The sequence below is a fragment of the Natrix helvetica genome (genome assembly GCF_964273705.1).
Source record: "Natrix helvetica genome assembly, chromosome: 1".
Classification (NCBI taxonomy): domain Eukaryota; kingdom Metazoa; phylum Chordata; class Lepidosauria; order Squamata; family Natricidae; genus Natrix; species Natrix helvetica.
Genome location: NC_138548.1, coordinates 202,813,287 through 202,828,621, shown reverse-complemented (window position 1 = coordinate 202,828,621; position 15,335 = coordinate 202,813,287). Strand labels below are relative to the sequence as shown.

The window sequence follows — 15,335 nt, the reverse complement described above, 5'->3', positions numbered from 1 at the left end:
ACCGGAGACAGAAGATGAAGATCTTAAGGATATCATGACTACAATCTTAGCAGAATATATTAAGAGAGATAAAGAACAGTTGTGGTGGGACATGGATCTGGTTTACAGGATTAATTCAGCATATGCTAGAACATACAATGTTCCAAGGGAGGTACATGTTAAGTTTCTTAGGAGGACCACGAGGGATGAGGTGCTAGGGGCCCAAAGGGGGGGACCACTGAAATATAAAGACAAAGAAATTACCATTCTTAAGCAAATTCTGAAAAAAATAAGAGATAAGAGGAGGAAGTATTCCTCCTTATCAAAGAAATTATATAATAAAGGAGTTTAGTTTTGATGGTTATTGCCAGAAGGAATGTTGATCTTCTGGGAGGGAAATAGAATTAGAATTAATACAGTTGTGGAGGCAGAGGCCTTCATTAAAAACATAGTGTCCTCCTAGAGGACAAAAATATAAGAGGTAGTGAAAAAGGTGACAATATACAAGACATGAAGGAGGGAGGGGCCGCTACTCCGCCTGGGGACAGGGGGGAGGGAACAATATTGGAAAGACTCAGGTCACAAAAATAAATGTATTTGAAATATTATTGTAATTGATGATACATTAGAAAGTGGCAAAAGAGATGATTGAACACATGGTTGATACAATGTATAATAAGATGCTGTTTCTGCTTATCTTTTATCTTTTGTTTTTTCTTTTCTGTAAAAGTTGTGAGAATTGGAGAGATTTCTACCTCTAGCACAATGGAGCTGCCAAAAATTTTTGTATATCCACTTACCCTTTCCATAAATTTTTAAAAATCAATAAAATTCTTTTTAAAAAAACTCCTAATATTATTCCTATACCTTGCTAGCATGTTTTTCTAATGTGTCCCTCAATCCATCCTATTATTGATGAGTATAGCTTTGCTGTCAAGACTCTTTTATAATTGTGGTAGGATATAAATTTGAACAAATATTTTGCCATTTGCATCTCCTCCCTGTGAGTCCCTTGGACTGCAAGGCGATCAAACCTGTCAGTCCTAGAGGAGATCAATCCTGACTGCTCTTTAGAAGGCCAGATCCTGAAGATGAAACTCAATACTTTGGCCACCTAATGAGAAGGAAGGACTCACTAGAGAAGAGCCTAATGCTGGGAACGATGGAGGGCAAAAGAAGAAGGGGACGGCAGAGAATGAGGTGGCTGGATGGAGTCACCTAAGCAGTAGGCATGAGCTTAAATGGACTCCAGAGGATGATAGAAGACAGGAAGGCCTGGAGGAATGTTGTCCATGGGGTCATGATGTGTCAGACACGACTTCGCAACTAACAACAACAAATCTCGTTATAAGAATCAGCCAAAAATAAGGCATCCAATGAAATATCTTCCAGCTTGTTAGGGAACTTCTGGAGGAATCTAAGAACCAGGTTGCATCTTCTTGAACGATGCAAGAAAGAAATGTTTTCAAATTACTTAAGCCTCTTAGAAATATAAAAAAATGTCCACTGATCTGTTGCTGAGCTCGCTTTTCTTTTTAAAAATGTGCAATAGTATATTGAACCTTATTAATACAAAATGCTATTATATCCCTTATAATTTAAGGAACATTCTAGGCTCTTACTTGAAGCTTTAGAAATATTTTCCCAGTAGCAACTCAAGAGTGCCTTTGGGAATAACAATGTTATTGTCCTGGGGTCATTCTCGAATTTTCACATTAGTCCTGCTAGGATCCCTTTGGGCTCAGTCAGGGCACTGTTGCAAGATTTGCTTTGAAAATGATTGCATCGCCTGATCTTTTTGGAAATTGTCGTGCCATCCAGTTAGGAGAAAACTGCATAACTCAAATGTGAAATATGGCATATTTAACTTTCTGCAGATGGCTATATAACACATACAAGACAAGGGTGGAATATTGGATTTAAGCAATTGTAATAATCCCCATAATGGGAGAGAGCATCTCTTTCTTCTAATTCCTCAAAAAGCAACTGAAGCCCCAAAGCAAATTCTGGAAACATAGCAAACAGAATTAGCAACACAAAATAAAGGCAAAAAGATTTTTCATTGAGGAAGGAGAAACGCCTTCCATTAGGAATATGCTCTATTTTTTCTGCAGTAGAGAAGTGTAGCCTGAAAACTGAGATGTTAATACAGTCCCTAGGGATGGGAGGTGTAATTCTACAAGAAAAATTAATAAGTTCCTTTACAAAAGGAAGACATCTAAGTCAATTTAACAGCTCTACATGTTTATCAAGGGAGCATTAATGGGGGGGAAGGACTAAAGGGACTACACTCCTCATAGGTTACATGATCTGGTTTGCATTGGTTAGCAATGAAGTTTTGTAAGAGGGAGAAATATGGAACTGGATCCAGCTCAGTAATGTGGCTGTAGATAATCAGAAAAAAAATGATGCATCTTATTATCTTCAAACTATGCCAAACCTTGTCCAGAATAGTATAGTCACAAAACAGCAATGTAGAGTATTGGAGGGAAAAACTAATAAAAAAATTAAAGGACACCCAAACAACTACAAAGTTAATAAAAGAGCCAATTCTGAAGGTAGTAAACAGCAGAGACTGGGCTATATAGGTTACATATACAGGTACACAATAACTGGGGAGTCTCTCAGCCTAAATAAAGTATTGAATAAAGAGATTTTTCCCAAGAACTGAACATTAAACAAACTTGGTGGTGGATCAAATCTGCATACCAGAAAAAGGAACGCACAGTCTCCAGACATCAACTTTTTGACTCTTACCCACCAGTAAGAGTTTTTCCTAAAGAAAAGAAGCACTGTTACAACACAATTAAGCATGAACTTTCTCATGGAGGAGTGGAAGAGACTTTCTGAATACAGAAAGGAAAGCTGGATTCCCAAGGCCTCAGGTGTGATGGTCAGTTGGATCTGGCAAAAGGCATATTTTCATTCACTAGGTTGTGGCAGTTCAGTAATGCTCTGAGCCAATATGTTTACAAAGAGAATTGAAAGAACTGCCTAGCGAAGTAACTCCAGATGCCATTCCCTTGTGAGAAGGGAGACTCTAAATTGAAAACAACCTCGGACTGAGATGTTCAGAGGCTGGAATAAAAACTGCCTCAAAGAAAAAAGGCTGAACTGGGAATCCAGGAGACTAAGAAGACTTTAGACAAAGGTCAAGTAAACTTGCTGTAAGGTGGTAACTATCAGAATATCTGGAAGCACAGAGCCCAACGAAACATCACCGTACTGGTAGAAAGATATATATTGGCTTGCTTTGTCAGAATTGTAGGAAGCCTGAAAAAGAAAGTGGAGGGCACAGGTTGAAAGTAATATAATTTAACAGAGACAAGTGGATTTAAACAAAAATCAAATGAACCGGTACAGTCTAATAATGGCACTGTGCAGGGTGGATAATTTTTAAAATAAATAAATAAAATTGATGTTTTTAAAATTTAAATCAAATTTGATTTTTTTATCAAATTTATTTCAATAGAATGCTTTTGGAGTAAAAATCTATCTAAAGATAGTTTTATATTTAACATACATTAATAATTTAGTTGTTTCAGCATGAAATGGAGCTTAGTTATGTAGCATGAGGCTGTATATTCTGCAATATTGGGACTGTCGGTGAGTCAACAGCGGGTCAGAGGAGGAGCTGCTGCGGGACAGAGATGACAGTTGCTCCTTAAAAATATGATTTAAATCGAGTTGATTTAAATCAAGGCTTTTTACTAGTGATTTAAATCATTATTTTAATTATGATTTAAATCGAGTTGATTTAAATCAAATCCACCCTGGCACTCTGTAATAGATCTCGGAATAGTAGTTGATTAAGAACTGAGATTGAGCCAGTAATATGATGTGATTGCAAAAAGATGAATCCAATAATTTATAACCTTCAAATTGTAAATGTGGTTGGCCAGACTGACTAGCATTTCCAATGACACATCGCCTTGTAACATCATAGTCAATTCTGGACATTTTCTTATTTAACAATGCTTTATATCAGTTCTACAAATGGAGGCAGGACTAAAATATTTTGGTCTTCACTCGATTAGACCAACCGTCACAAAAGGGTTTAGCCTTTTCTTTTTTTCCTTGGATTTTCAGTCAGCAAAGGAACAATCAAGAGAAAGTTGCCTCCTGCCAAATCCCAAGGATCAAGAAAAACTTGATCCATACTCTACCTAACAGTGTGAGAAGAAAAACATGGCTTTCTAAGTCTGCAACTTCTATATCACCAATACAGCAGGCTTGCCCAGCAACAAGTACTTGAAACAACCTGAGCATTTTCTTCTAGTAGGATTGATGGCAGACTTAAGCTTGCCAAGAGCGAGATCAGGAATATGAGTGGCTCCTTATTGCTGGATGTTGAAGATTTTGGTCAACAGAGATTTGTTTGACTGGGATTTCTGCTGGATCTCAGCAGACCGGGCTAGCTGTTGCTTGAGCCGTTTCTTTCCTTTGCTTGTCTGAATTTCATCCTCAGTACAGCGCTGAACGAAGCCCCAGCTCTTCTCAGCATGTTCTTTCTGACTGTCCTTCTTCAAAAAGTGCTTGCTCTTCTCCACATTCTGCAGGTAGAAATTAGTCTCTCGTTTGGCCTGAGAAACTTCAGCACGCATGCGTTGCTGCCGCACTTGCCTTTCATATGCAAGCTGCTCGCTCAAGTGAGTCCATTTGAAGCGATTCAAATACTAAGGAAAATATAAAAACTAGTTAATATGTCATCAGATTATCATATCAGCATATAACAACTCATGGTTTGAGAAGATCTAACCTTAGTTCAAATAGCGTATTTTTCGGACTATAAGACGCACCAAGATTTTGAAGAGGTAAATTTTAAAAAAGTTTTTACACTCTGCAGGCCCCCCAAACCCTCTGCATGCCTTGTTTTTTTGTGAAAAATGGGGCATGCAGAGAGAGTTTGAGAGGCCTGCAAAGTGTTCCTGGGGGCTGGGGGGGACGAGCAAAAAATGGATCCTTTTTCGCTCATTTTTGCCCTCACCAGCCCCCAGGCGCACTTTGCAGGCCTCCCAAACCCTCTGCACGTCCATTTTTGCAAAGGAGGCAGGGTTTTGGGAGGCAAAAAATGTTGTATTCAATGTATAAGATGCACCCAGATTTTCACCCTCTTTTTTTGGGGGGAAAGGTGCGTCTTATACTCCAAAAAATACGGTACTGTCCACATTGTCTGAAGCTACGCTATGTCCACCTTAATCTACAGGCTGGAACAATTTGGCCTCCCTAGAATTGGCTAAAATCTGTAATAAAGAATCTGGTAGTAGAAATTCAAGGATAAATGTGGGACAAATAACAACCCTCAGTCTAACCAGAATAGCTCACTGCAAGCACTTGTCTTGATACGAGTCTGAGTTATCCATCACATTCCCAGAGAAGAAAAGAAATCATTCAGTATACTATTGACTTCCGATCTGAAATTAATCTTCATATAATTCATCCTTTGACCAAAGATTCTGTGTTTGAACACCAGCAGTGCATTATAAATAATTGAGAAGAGATATGAGTGCTTCCTCAAGAAATACATTTATTCCAAAATGTATTCTGTTTATCAAATGCACACATACCCATAGGAATTCGTTACATCTTTTATCGTGGGTAAAACATTAAATCACAGATTGATTTTTAAAAATAAAACTGCCACATCCCAGATAAAAATTATTTTGAGCATGTACACTGGCTTATGGGGTGTTGTTTGTCCATGCTTCAACCCATTGCATCTTGAGCAAGGACACTATATGGAAGCATAGATGTACGACACATAAAATTGATTTAATCCTTTCAGTGTCTCTATATATGGCTGAGCTGCCTTGCCAATTCAAATATAAGTTTAGCAAAGCAACTTATCTTGAACCAAGTTTCATGAACAGGAGCTGGAAATGCAGGAGAATGACCATTGTCTTACCTGAAGGGTCCTTTTCAGGGCGCTGCAAGGGAGAGTCCAAAGAAGGGTTAAACACAGCCAATCTGCCCAGAACTGAATTGAAAACTTTAAACCACGCCTCTGGTGCTGACTCTCCTCAGATTTATTCAATGAAGACGTGGAACAATTGCACGCTGAAACTTCAACTGGAAGTCTAATATGGAACAAGTCAAAAATAGTCCAACAACAATAACAGAAACAACAAACAACACTGTGACTTTACAAACACCAGGGGAGAATAGACCCCAGGGCGGGGTGGACTCTCCCTTGCAGCGCCCTGAAAAGGACCCTTCAGGTAAGACAATGGTCATTTTCCAGGGCGCTGCTCTGGAGAGTCCAAAGAAGGGACATGCCCAAGCTAACTGTCACTAGGGCGGGAAGGCTCAGCCATCAGGGTCGCTTCCCTGGAATGGATGCCCTGAAGAACACGCCTCCCAAAGGCCCCCTCCGCCGATGCAAAACTGTCCAGTTTGTAATTTCGGACAAATGGAGACAGAGAAGTCCAGGTGGCCGCCTTGCAGATCTCTTCAACCGGTGCCTGAGTAGACCAGGCAGCTGTGGTGGTGGCGCTTCTAGTCGAATGTGCTGTGATATTGCGAGGCACAGGAACGGACTGTAAAACGCGGGCAAGCGCGATGCAGGCTCGCAGCCATCCGCCGATGGTAGATGAAGAGACCTTCTTGCCTTGAGAAGCTGGTTGAAAGGAGACGAATAGAGATTCGGATTTCCGAAAACTGGCCGTGCGCTTGATGTATCTGCGAATAGTCCTGCGCACATCCAGCATGTGCCAGCGTTTTTCCCTCAGGTGCCGAGGATGCGGACAAAAATCCGGAAGGACCACCTCCTTCGCCCGATGAAACCAGGAATTGACCTTCGGAATGAAGGAAGGATCCAGCCTCAGGATTACTCTGTCGTTACGAATGAGACACAAGTCCTCTCTGACTGACAAGGCAGCCAGTTCCGATATGCGACGAGCAGACGTGATAGCGACCAGAAAGACCGTCTTGAATGTGAGGTGTCTGAGACTGGCTGTCTTAAGTGGCTCAAACGGGGCCCTGATGAGGGACCGCAACACTACATTGAGATCCCAAGATGGGTATCTGTGGACCACTGGGGGTCTCAGGTTGGTCGCTCCCCTGAGAAAACTGCGGATGGTCGGATTCTGGCCAAGAGATGTGTAGCCCTCAACTGAGAGGATGGTTGACAGGGCTGCCGCCTGGCGCCTCAGGGTGTTAGGTGCCAGGCCCTTGTCCAAACCTTCCTGCAGGAAGTCCAGGATGATAGGAACCGAAGCAAGGGGCGCAGACGTACCATGAGCAGTGCACCAACTGGCAAAGGATTTCCAAGTTGCGTCGTAGATGAGTGTCGTGGACTGCCGTCGTGACGCTTGGATGGTGCCAATCACCTTGTCTGACAACTTGCCTCTGCTTAGGAGATCCCTCTCAAGTGCCAGACGGCCAGCTGCAGCCACTGGGGCTCTGGATGTTGAAGGGCCCCCTGGCTGAGCGAGATGTCCTGTGGAGGAATCCGCCACGGTGGTGTGATCGAAAGACTCACCAAGTCTGCAAACTAGGTTCTCCTGGGCCAGTACGGTGCTACCAGCAGCACTTCCGCCTCCTCTGCTAGGATCTTCCTGATGACTCTGGGAAGAAGAGGTAGCGGGGGAAAGACGTAAAGCAGACCTTTCGGCCACGGGCCGTGCAGCGCGTTGACTCCTTCCGCCCTCGGGTCGTGGAACCTTGTGAAGAACCGCGGAAGGTGCGCGTTGGCCGCGGTGGCGAACAGGTCCACCAGCGGAAGGCCGAACCTCTGGGACAGTTGCTGGAACAGCAGCGGATGTAGACGCCACTCCGAGTGGTCGACTGTGGATCTGCTCAGCCAGTCCGCCTGGGTGTTGCTCGTGCCCGAGATGTGCTCCGCCTGAAGAGAAAGAAGATACCTCTCCGCCCATCGACCCAAGAGCTCCGCCTCCTTCATCAGGGATCTGGAGCGCGTTCCCCCGTCGGTTGATGTGCGCTTTGGTGGCGACATTGCCTGTCATGATGCGTACGTGGTGGCCCTGAACGGTGCTCTGGAAGCGCTTGAGCGCAAGCCTGACTGCCCTCAGCTCCAGCCACTTGATGCTGTGAGCGGCTTCGGAAGGGGACCACCTGCCCTGTGCGAGTTGGTTGTGGCAGTGGGCCCCCCAACTGAACAGGCTGGCATCCGTTGTGATGGTGAGCCTGACTGGCTCCTTGAATGGCGACCCCTTTAACAGGGCCGGAGACAACCACCACTTTAGAGAGCGACATACCTCTGCTGGAACTGGAATCAGTCTTGTTGAGCTGCTTTCGTTTGTTCTTTGATATGGAAGCAGGAGCCACTGAAGGGGACGGGAGTGAAGTCTCGCCCAAGGCACGATTGACAGGCACGAGATCATCTTGCCGAGGAGCTGTGAGAGCTGAACTACCTTGACTAGTCGTGACCGCTGCACCTGAACAACCATCTCCCGAAGACTGAACACCCTTTCCGGGGACAGGGATACCGTGCACGAAGTGGTGTCGATGACGGCCCCTAGATGCTTCAGTTTGGTCGTGGGAACGAGATGACTTTTTTCCAGGTTGATGGTGAACCCGTGGTCCCGGAGCGCCTGCATGGTGTGTTCTAGGTCGCTGACAGCTTGTTGATGCGATGATGACAGAATGAGAACATCGTCCAGGTAACAGTGGAGTCTGACCGGACGTGACCGTAGAAAAGCCGCCACGGCTGCGAGAACCTTTGTGAATGTCCTGGGCGCCGATGACAGGCCGAATGGCAAGGCCCGGTACTGGTAATGGAGGCCCGCGTAAGAGAACCTCAGGAACTTGCGGTGGGCTTTGCGGATAGGGACGTGGAGGTAGGCCTCTTTGAGGTCTATGGACGTTAGTATATCGCCTGGTCTGATGCACCCCAAGATGGACTGGAGGGATTGCATTTTGAACCTGCGATATGTCACGTGGTGATTGAACCTCTTTAGATCTAATATCCCCCTCCACCCTCCTGAGTTTTTGGGGACCAGAAACAGGATGGAGTAAAACCCTCTTCCTTCCTGGCCTGCTGGGACAGGCTCTATGGCCCTGATCTCCTTGAGGTGCCTTATCTCCTGTTCCATGAGGGATCTTTTGACTAACCCTGAGGGAATTGGACACCGGATGAAGTGGCGGGGAGGGGGGGGACCAGAATTCTAGAGTGAGACCCATGCGGACTGTTTGAAGAACCCACTGGTCCGACGTGGTCTGCTCCCATTTGGCGTGAAACAACTGCAGCCGCCCTCCTATGGGAGCTGACCTGTGATGGTCATTTATACCTCCTAAAGGGTCGGGAGCCGGAGCCCCCCCGAAATGGCCGCTTGGAGAAGGGCTGCTGGCGACCTCTGTCTCGAAAGGACTGACGGTCCTGGGACCGCTCACCCTGCTGGGGATACGCCCGATGATAGGGGGCGGAGCTGGTGGAGGGCTCATTGCTCCGAAAGGCCTGCCTCCTGTAAGAGCCAGGACCTTTACGATCAGGCTTCTTGGTGACTGATGGCATCACTTTCTTTTTGTCCTTGTTTTCCACAAGGACTGGATCAAGGACCTCACCAAACAGCTTGTCCCCTTTAAAGGGGGCAGTAACAAGCTTCCATTTGGAGCGCATATCCACATTCCAGTGCCTAAGCCACAGGAGGCGTCTGGAAGTAACATTAGACGCTAGAGCACGCGAGGCAAACTTAGCAGCATTCAGAGTGGCATCAGCAGTGTACTCTGTGGCTGCCATGATCTTATTGATATCCTGCCTGACTTTAACGTCCTTGGCAGGTATCTTCCTCAACAACTGCCTCAGCCACAGGAGAGCAGCCCTGGAGAAAAAGGAGGCCGAAGCGGAGGACTTAATAGCCCATGCAGCTGCCTGATGGGTCTTGTGACAAGCAGTCTCGGTTCTCTTGTCCTCAGCCTTGAGCCCCTCCAACAGGTCAGGAGGGAGCACAGAAGAGGAGGTAAGAGCCGCTACAGGGGGATCGATAGGAGGGAGCTTGAGCAGCTCCTCCAGGCTGGCATCCACCGTGTATAGCTTCTTGTCATGGCTGCTGGGGGTAGCCATGGTAGCTGGCTGCGCCCACTGTCTTTGAACTAAATTGAGGAACATCTTGGGTACAGGAACTATTTCCTGGACCGAAATGGGTTCCTCAAAGAGATCCCCAGATAGATCATCAGGGTCTACAACCTCTTGAGCTGGGGGGGTGGACCCCATGCGAGTTGAGATCTTAGCCTTATCTAAAATGGTTTTGAAATTATCCAAATTAAATAAGCCTGAAAAGGCCGGCTTTTTGGCGGGGCTTGCCTCATCCCCAGAGAAACCAGCTTCCTGCCTAGGAAGAAATTCCTCTGCCTCCTCCCAGTCTGACTCATCGGAGGCCACTGAAGAATGCAGGGACGGGGGTGGAAGGCTAGGAGTCATCTCTCTGGGATCCTCCTGGGGTTGCAAATGGTGGGTCTTGCGAGTGCGCTTGCCACCTTTTCGCATGCCTGCCTCAATGCCCTGGGAAATGGCCCTGTTAATTATTTCCTGCATTTCAGTGGATAAGTTAGGCCCTTGGTCCTCAATGGGGCGAACCCCTTGAGTGGGCCCGGAGATCGGCTGTTGAGGGGCTAAGAGCCCCATTGGAGCTGGTCCCTCCTCCATATCAGAGGGACAGGCAAAGAGATCAGCCTGATCAGCCATGGAATGGCCTGGAGAAGTTGCCATGGCCAAGGAATCCACTTCCTCTTCACTATCAGAAATGGGGCCTCCCTGGGCTGGAGGAATTTCCCTGGAGGGCTCCCCAGGAGACACCGAAAGGGAAGATTGGGCCTGCTGTTGGGCTTTGGAAAACTGTTTTTCTAAGGCCTTCTGTCGCCTTAATGCATCTTTGTCTAGGCCTGAGCCCAGCTTGGGGCCATGCCTGGAGTAAGGCTTACTCCCTCTAATGGCCTCCCTGGCAGCTTTCCCGGCCTGTCTTACAGGGGCTCTGGAAGAGACACCCTCAGAAGTCTCAGGGGCCTGATCTGCCATGGTAACAATCACTGGTTGGGACAGTAGGGGGATGGGAAAACCACCACTCACCACCTCCAGAAAGCCCACCGCAGCACGATGCTCCTGAGAAGACAGAGAAACTGCAAGGCCTGAAGTAGCTTGGAATTTAGGCGCGAGCAGAATTTGCTCCCAGCGCTTGCAGGAGAGTAAGGGAAGCGACCCAGCAGGCCACGATCCCACGCCGCTATCCCTTGCTTGGATTGGGGCCCAGGTCGCCGGTCACACCGGCCAAGTCTGACTCCACGCGGCTCCTGCAAAGAGCCAGGCACCAGGCAGCTGCGGCAAAAAACTTTTAAAAGTAGAAACGGAAGGTTGCGCAACCCAAAATGGCGGCCGGAACTCACCGCTGCTTTGCGTGCCAAATTTGAAGAGGGAAGAAGCCAAAATGGCTGCCCTGGAAGCCCGCGCCGCAATTTGACTTGCTAGAAGCACAAATTGCAACGGAGGGCTTCCAGCGGGAATCGGCCCCCAGTAGGGGTGCCCCAACAGCGCTGGCGTCGGCACTCCGACCCATGCGCTTCCCCCAACAGCTGCCTGCGGCTTCCAGGAGCCAGAGCAAAGCCCCGGACTCCAGGAGAGCCGAAAGGGTGAGAAAAAAAACCAATTAAAAAGGGGAAAAAAACCAAACTTAATTTAAAACTCACCAGCCTGCTCTAAAAAATCCTTAATTACACCGTTTTAAAGGTATTCTTCCTCTGGAGAGTCCAAGGAATCAATCTTAGAACTGGAGAAAATTTTAAGCGCGTCCACTGGGCTAGCTGAATTGAAAAAATCTGAGGAGAGTCAGCACCAGAGGCGTGGTTTAAAGTTTTCAATTCAGTTCTGGGCAGATTGGCTGTGTTTAACCCTTCTTTGGACTCTCCAGAGCAGCGCCCTGGTAAAACAGCACTTTCACAACATCAAGTCAGAATCAGTTGACCCAGAAGGAAATAAAAGTTGGTACCAGCCATTAATTTTTGATATCTTTGAAGAGCCAATAAAAAACCAGATTAGATTATGAATAGATAACAGAGTACTCAGTCCCAGAAAACACACCTTTATATTCCATAGGTCATAATGGAATTTGCTCTTCTTACGAACACCGATAGGAGTATTGTGTAAACTAGCAGCTACCAACTTTGCCACACGCTTATCCCGGAATTCTACCCAACCTTCTGTGAAGTTTTTGGCATTACTACCAGCCGCCTTCTTTTTCTTTCGGATAAATCGTTCTGGGGAATGCAAAGAGATAGAACAGTCATAAAGTGTACAGACTTTGAATTAAGGTAGCTTAGTTACACATACCTGTTGATTTATGACTATTTCATCTTTAAACCAACTTACCCAAGTGTAAAATGTAACCATTAAAAACTGTCAACTGGGGAAATCAGGAGATTCAGACAATTCAAATGAATATAAAGATTTTTTGCAAGCTTAAGCTCTCTACAAGAATCTGACCAATTGGTAGTTAAGGGAAATGAGTGAGATAAGAGAGGCATTCAAGGTGGGCTGGGATTAAGATCTCTTGCAGGCATGCAGGAACTAATGAGTATAATCTCCTTTTGAGATGATAAAGACTGCATCATATTTCAAATAAAAGTCTACCCATCTGAAGATAGCTTCCATCTGAAAACCATACCCTTCATATGCTTCTCACATCAAAGACAAGTGTAATAAGAAATGATATTCCGTGGTTACTCTACTAATCCAGTCTTTTACACTGGAAGGTACATTAACTTTATTGAGTACTAGCTGGATACCCGTGCTTTGCTACGTAACTATGTGATCGAGCTTGATACTTAAAGCTTGAAACTTAATGTAGAACGTGTAACTCTTTAGCAGCACAGCGTATTAATATAAGGCAACTGGCAGTTGGAACAGAGTTCTTTTCAGGGGGAGGGAGAGTAGAATGTCTAAACTCCCAGCTCACAGGCCGGATGAGTCACGCGCTGGCCACGCCCACCTAGCGAAGGGACAGCATCAGAGCGTGTTAATATAAGGCAACTGACAGTTGGAACAGAGTTCTTTTCAGTTGGGGAGGGGGAGTAGAATGTCTAACTCCTTAGCATCAGAGTGTGTTAATATAATACTGTATAAGAAATACTAATGATCTGATGGTCATTCCGAAAAATCCTTTCTTAGCGAGTACCTAGAAGACAAGAGGAACATATGTGCCAAATTTCAACTTTGTATGCTTTATGGTTCTGGAGACTTCATGAGTGAATGGTACTGTAGGTACTGTCTCTAATGCACCCATACAATCTCACCTTCAGGCTGCAAGAAAATGCGTCCCACTTCACCATGAACGCAAAGCAGGTTTCGGACATGCCGAGGCCGGAAGCGTGGAGGGATATGACCAAGATAAACTATGCCAGGCACAACCTTTTTGGCATCACTTTGATTACAGGAATCCAATTGAGAATCCTCTTCCATTTCCTTATCTTCTGAAACTGTCTCTACTTCTTCCTCTCCGCTGTCCATTACTGAGTCTTCAATCCTGGGTGTCAGTTGGAGTTTTCCTGCACCATCATCAACCATCTGGTTTTTGTTTTTAGTTATTATTAGGCAATGTATGGATGTAACTGGAAAACTGTTTTCTTTCTATAATACAAAAGCAGAATACAGTAATGAAAAATTAGGACAAAACTGTTTGTCATACTCACACCCAATGTTTGCCCACATCCTCAAAACTATTATATAAAATCAATTATCTGAAATTTATATTGCCGTTTCTCCAAAAGCCCATCATGTCTTGTCACCCTTGTTCAACCAGCACATTTTCTTTCTGTCCCCAATAAAATAGGCAAATTGGCATCTTACACGTTTGCACCATAGTCCCAACAAGTATTGACCAGGACACGGGGGCTTAATGATGGTCTATTTGATTAATTTATTCTTTAGATGGCTGCCCATTTCATAGATCTGTTCTTTTCTAATCTTAACTTGGATGCTTTTAATTATGCAACAGTTTTTAATGTTTGTCTCTGTTTTAGAATATTTTGACTGCGTGCTAGATGGGCCGCTATATACAGTCATTATTACTGACTGACACATGGAGACAGTAGAATTTGGAAAGGAGTCCTGATGTAAGAGAAGAAAGAATAAAACATAAATGCATTTAGAACAGCTATAAAGAAAATGGGAAGCCATTTTATATCATTTTTCCTTCTTTAGCTCGCTTTTATTTTTTCTTACGCTATAAAACAACTTCTATAAAATTAATTTAAACTTAAATGAATAATATGTAATAAGTAAAACTCCGCTAGGCTTATAGACAATTACAATCAACATGAAAACAACAAAACTAATCCAAAATATCTTGAGGACACCGGGTTCTTCCTAACTCTTTACTAATTTCATTTTAAATTACTGCTATATTCTATCTTTCCTTACTACCTCTTATCCCAAAGGTGCTTTTTCAAAAGGCAACTGGACTTCGTTGGAAAAGCAAGTCCAGTTGCCTTTTGAAAAAGCATCTTTGGGACTACTAACACGATCCGGACAACTGAGAATCTCCCTACACATTTACTACCTCTTATTTCCTCCAAAGGAGTTTCTCCTATTCGCGTTCTTCTCAAATGTGCTCCCCGCAGGCTGAGCGAGACCTTCACTAACGGCACTGTCGCAAAGGGAAGCGATTATTTCCTCCCATAGAGCTAAACCGGAGGGAGGACTCATACCGAGACAGTTGTTAACGCAGGGCAACCATAGAAATGTTACCTCTTCGTAAAAAGTCTACGGTGCCTAAAGCTAGGGGGGGGGGGGAGCGATGTTTCTTGTGACCAATGAAGATAGCTTCGACCAATGAAGAAGTAGAGGCGATGGAACGAGGTTGAGAGTGTCCAATGCCAAAGCAGCCAATCTCAAGCTGGCCGATCAAGCGTGGAAGGATTCGTTTGCTGGTCTTACCTGTTGCAAAGCTTCGCTTGCGCGCGTGGATCAAAATCTCACCTGGGCCCTTACGAGGAAATGTTGTCACGGCGAAACGCAGGGTAAAGAGGGACTCTACAAATCAATGGATCTGCCCTCCTTCCCCTCTTTACAGATGTTGATCATGAACTCTTGCAATTCCCAGAGTGGTTTTTAGCTATACAGCTGTAGTCTGATGGGAGCGAAAAGGCCAACAAATCTGGAAAGGCAGAATTGATCCCTTACCTTTTTGTCATCTTTTATTATGTTTTCTAGGTCAAACGTGCATTATTAAAAATGAGTTTATTCATCGGAGGTGCGTGATATGTTGTGCCTTTGATACTTTGACACTGCAGAAGGGAAGACAATAAGAAGAAGGCAATTCTATAAAAGAAATCACATTACAGCTTATTTTTATTGTGCAAATCTCATACAGTAATCTCTTATTCAAATAGACAAGGCACCTTAAAAGAAC

General features: G+C 45.0%; 1 protein-coding gene across 2 annotated transcripts; it reads right to left on the bottom strand.

The window, feature by feature from the left end:
• Positions 1-3,938: 3,938 nt before the first annotated feature.
• ABT1 (activator of basal transcription 1) lies at positions 3,939-14,641 on the bottom strand. Of its 2 annotated transcripts, none has more exons than XM_081939920.1 (4): positions 14,481-14,641; positions 13,219-13,552; positions 12,008-12,183; positions 3,939-4,655 (listed from the first exon to the last, which is right to left on the bottom strand). In XM_081939920.1, exons 2-4 carry the CDS (start codon positions 13,487-13,489, stop codon positions 4,317-4,319), a joined length of 786 nt encoding a protein of 261 aa, XP_081796046.1. In that variant the 5' UTR covers positions 13,490-13,552; positions 14,481-14,641; the 3' UTR covers positions 3,939-4,316. The 2 variants fall into 2 exon arrangements, with proteins under 2 accessions (XP_081796046.1, XP_081796045.1); XM_081939919.1 differs by having other exon boundaries at positions 14,484-14,639.
• Between the last annotated feature and the right edge of the window lie 694 nt (positions 14,642-15,335).

Bases quoted from the DNA above. Each gene is read 5' to 3' on its own strand.
- ABT1 (XM_081939920.1), bottom strand. From the start codon at position 13,489: ATGGTTGATGATGGTGCAGGAAAACTCCAACTGACACCCAGGATTGAA. The intron at 12,184-13,218 runs GTGAGATTGTAT...TGCATTCCCCAG, and splicing joins CATTTTCTTGCAGCCTGAAG to AACGATTTATCCGAAAGAAA. The intron at 4,656-12,007 runs GTGTGTTTTCTG...TATTTTCCTTAG, and splicing joins ATGACCTATGGAATATAAAG to TATTTGAATCGCTTCAAATG.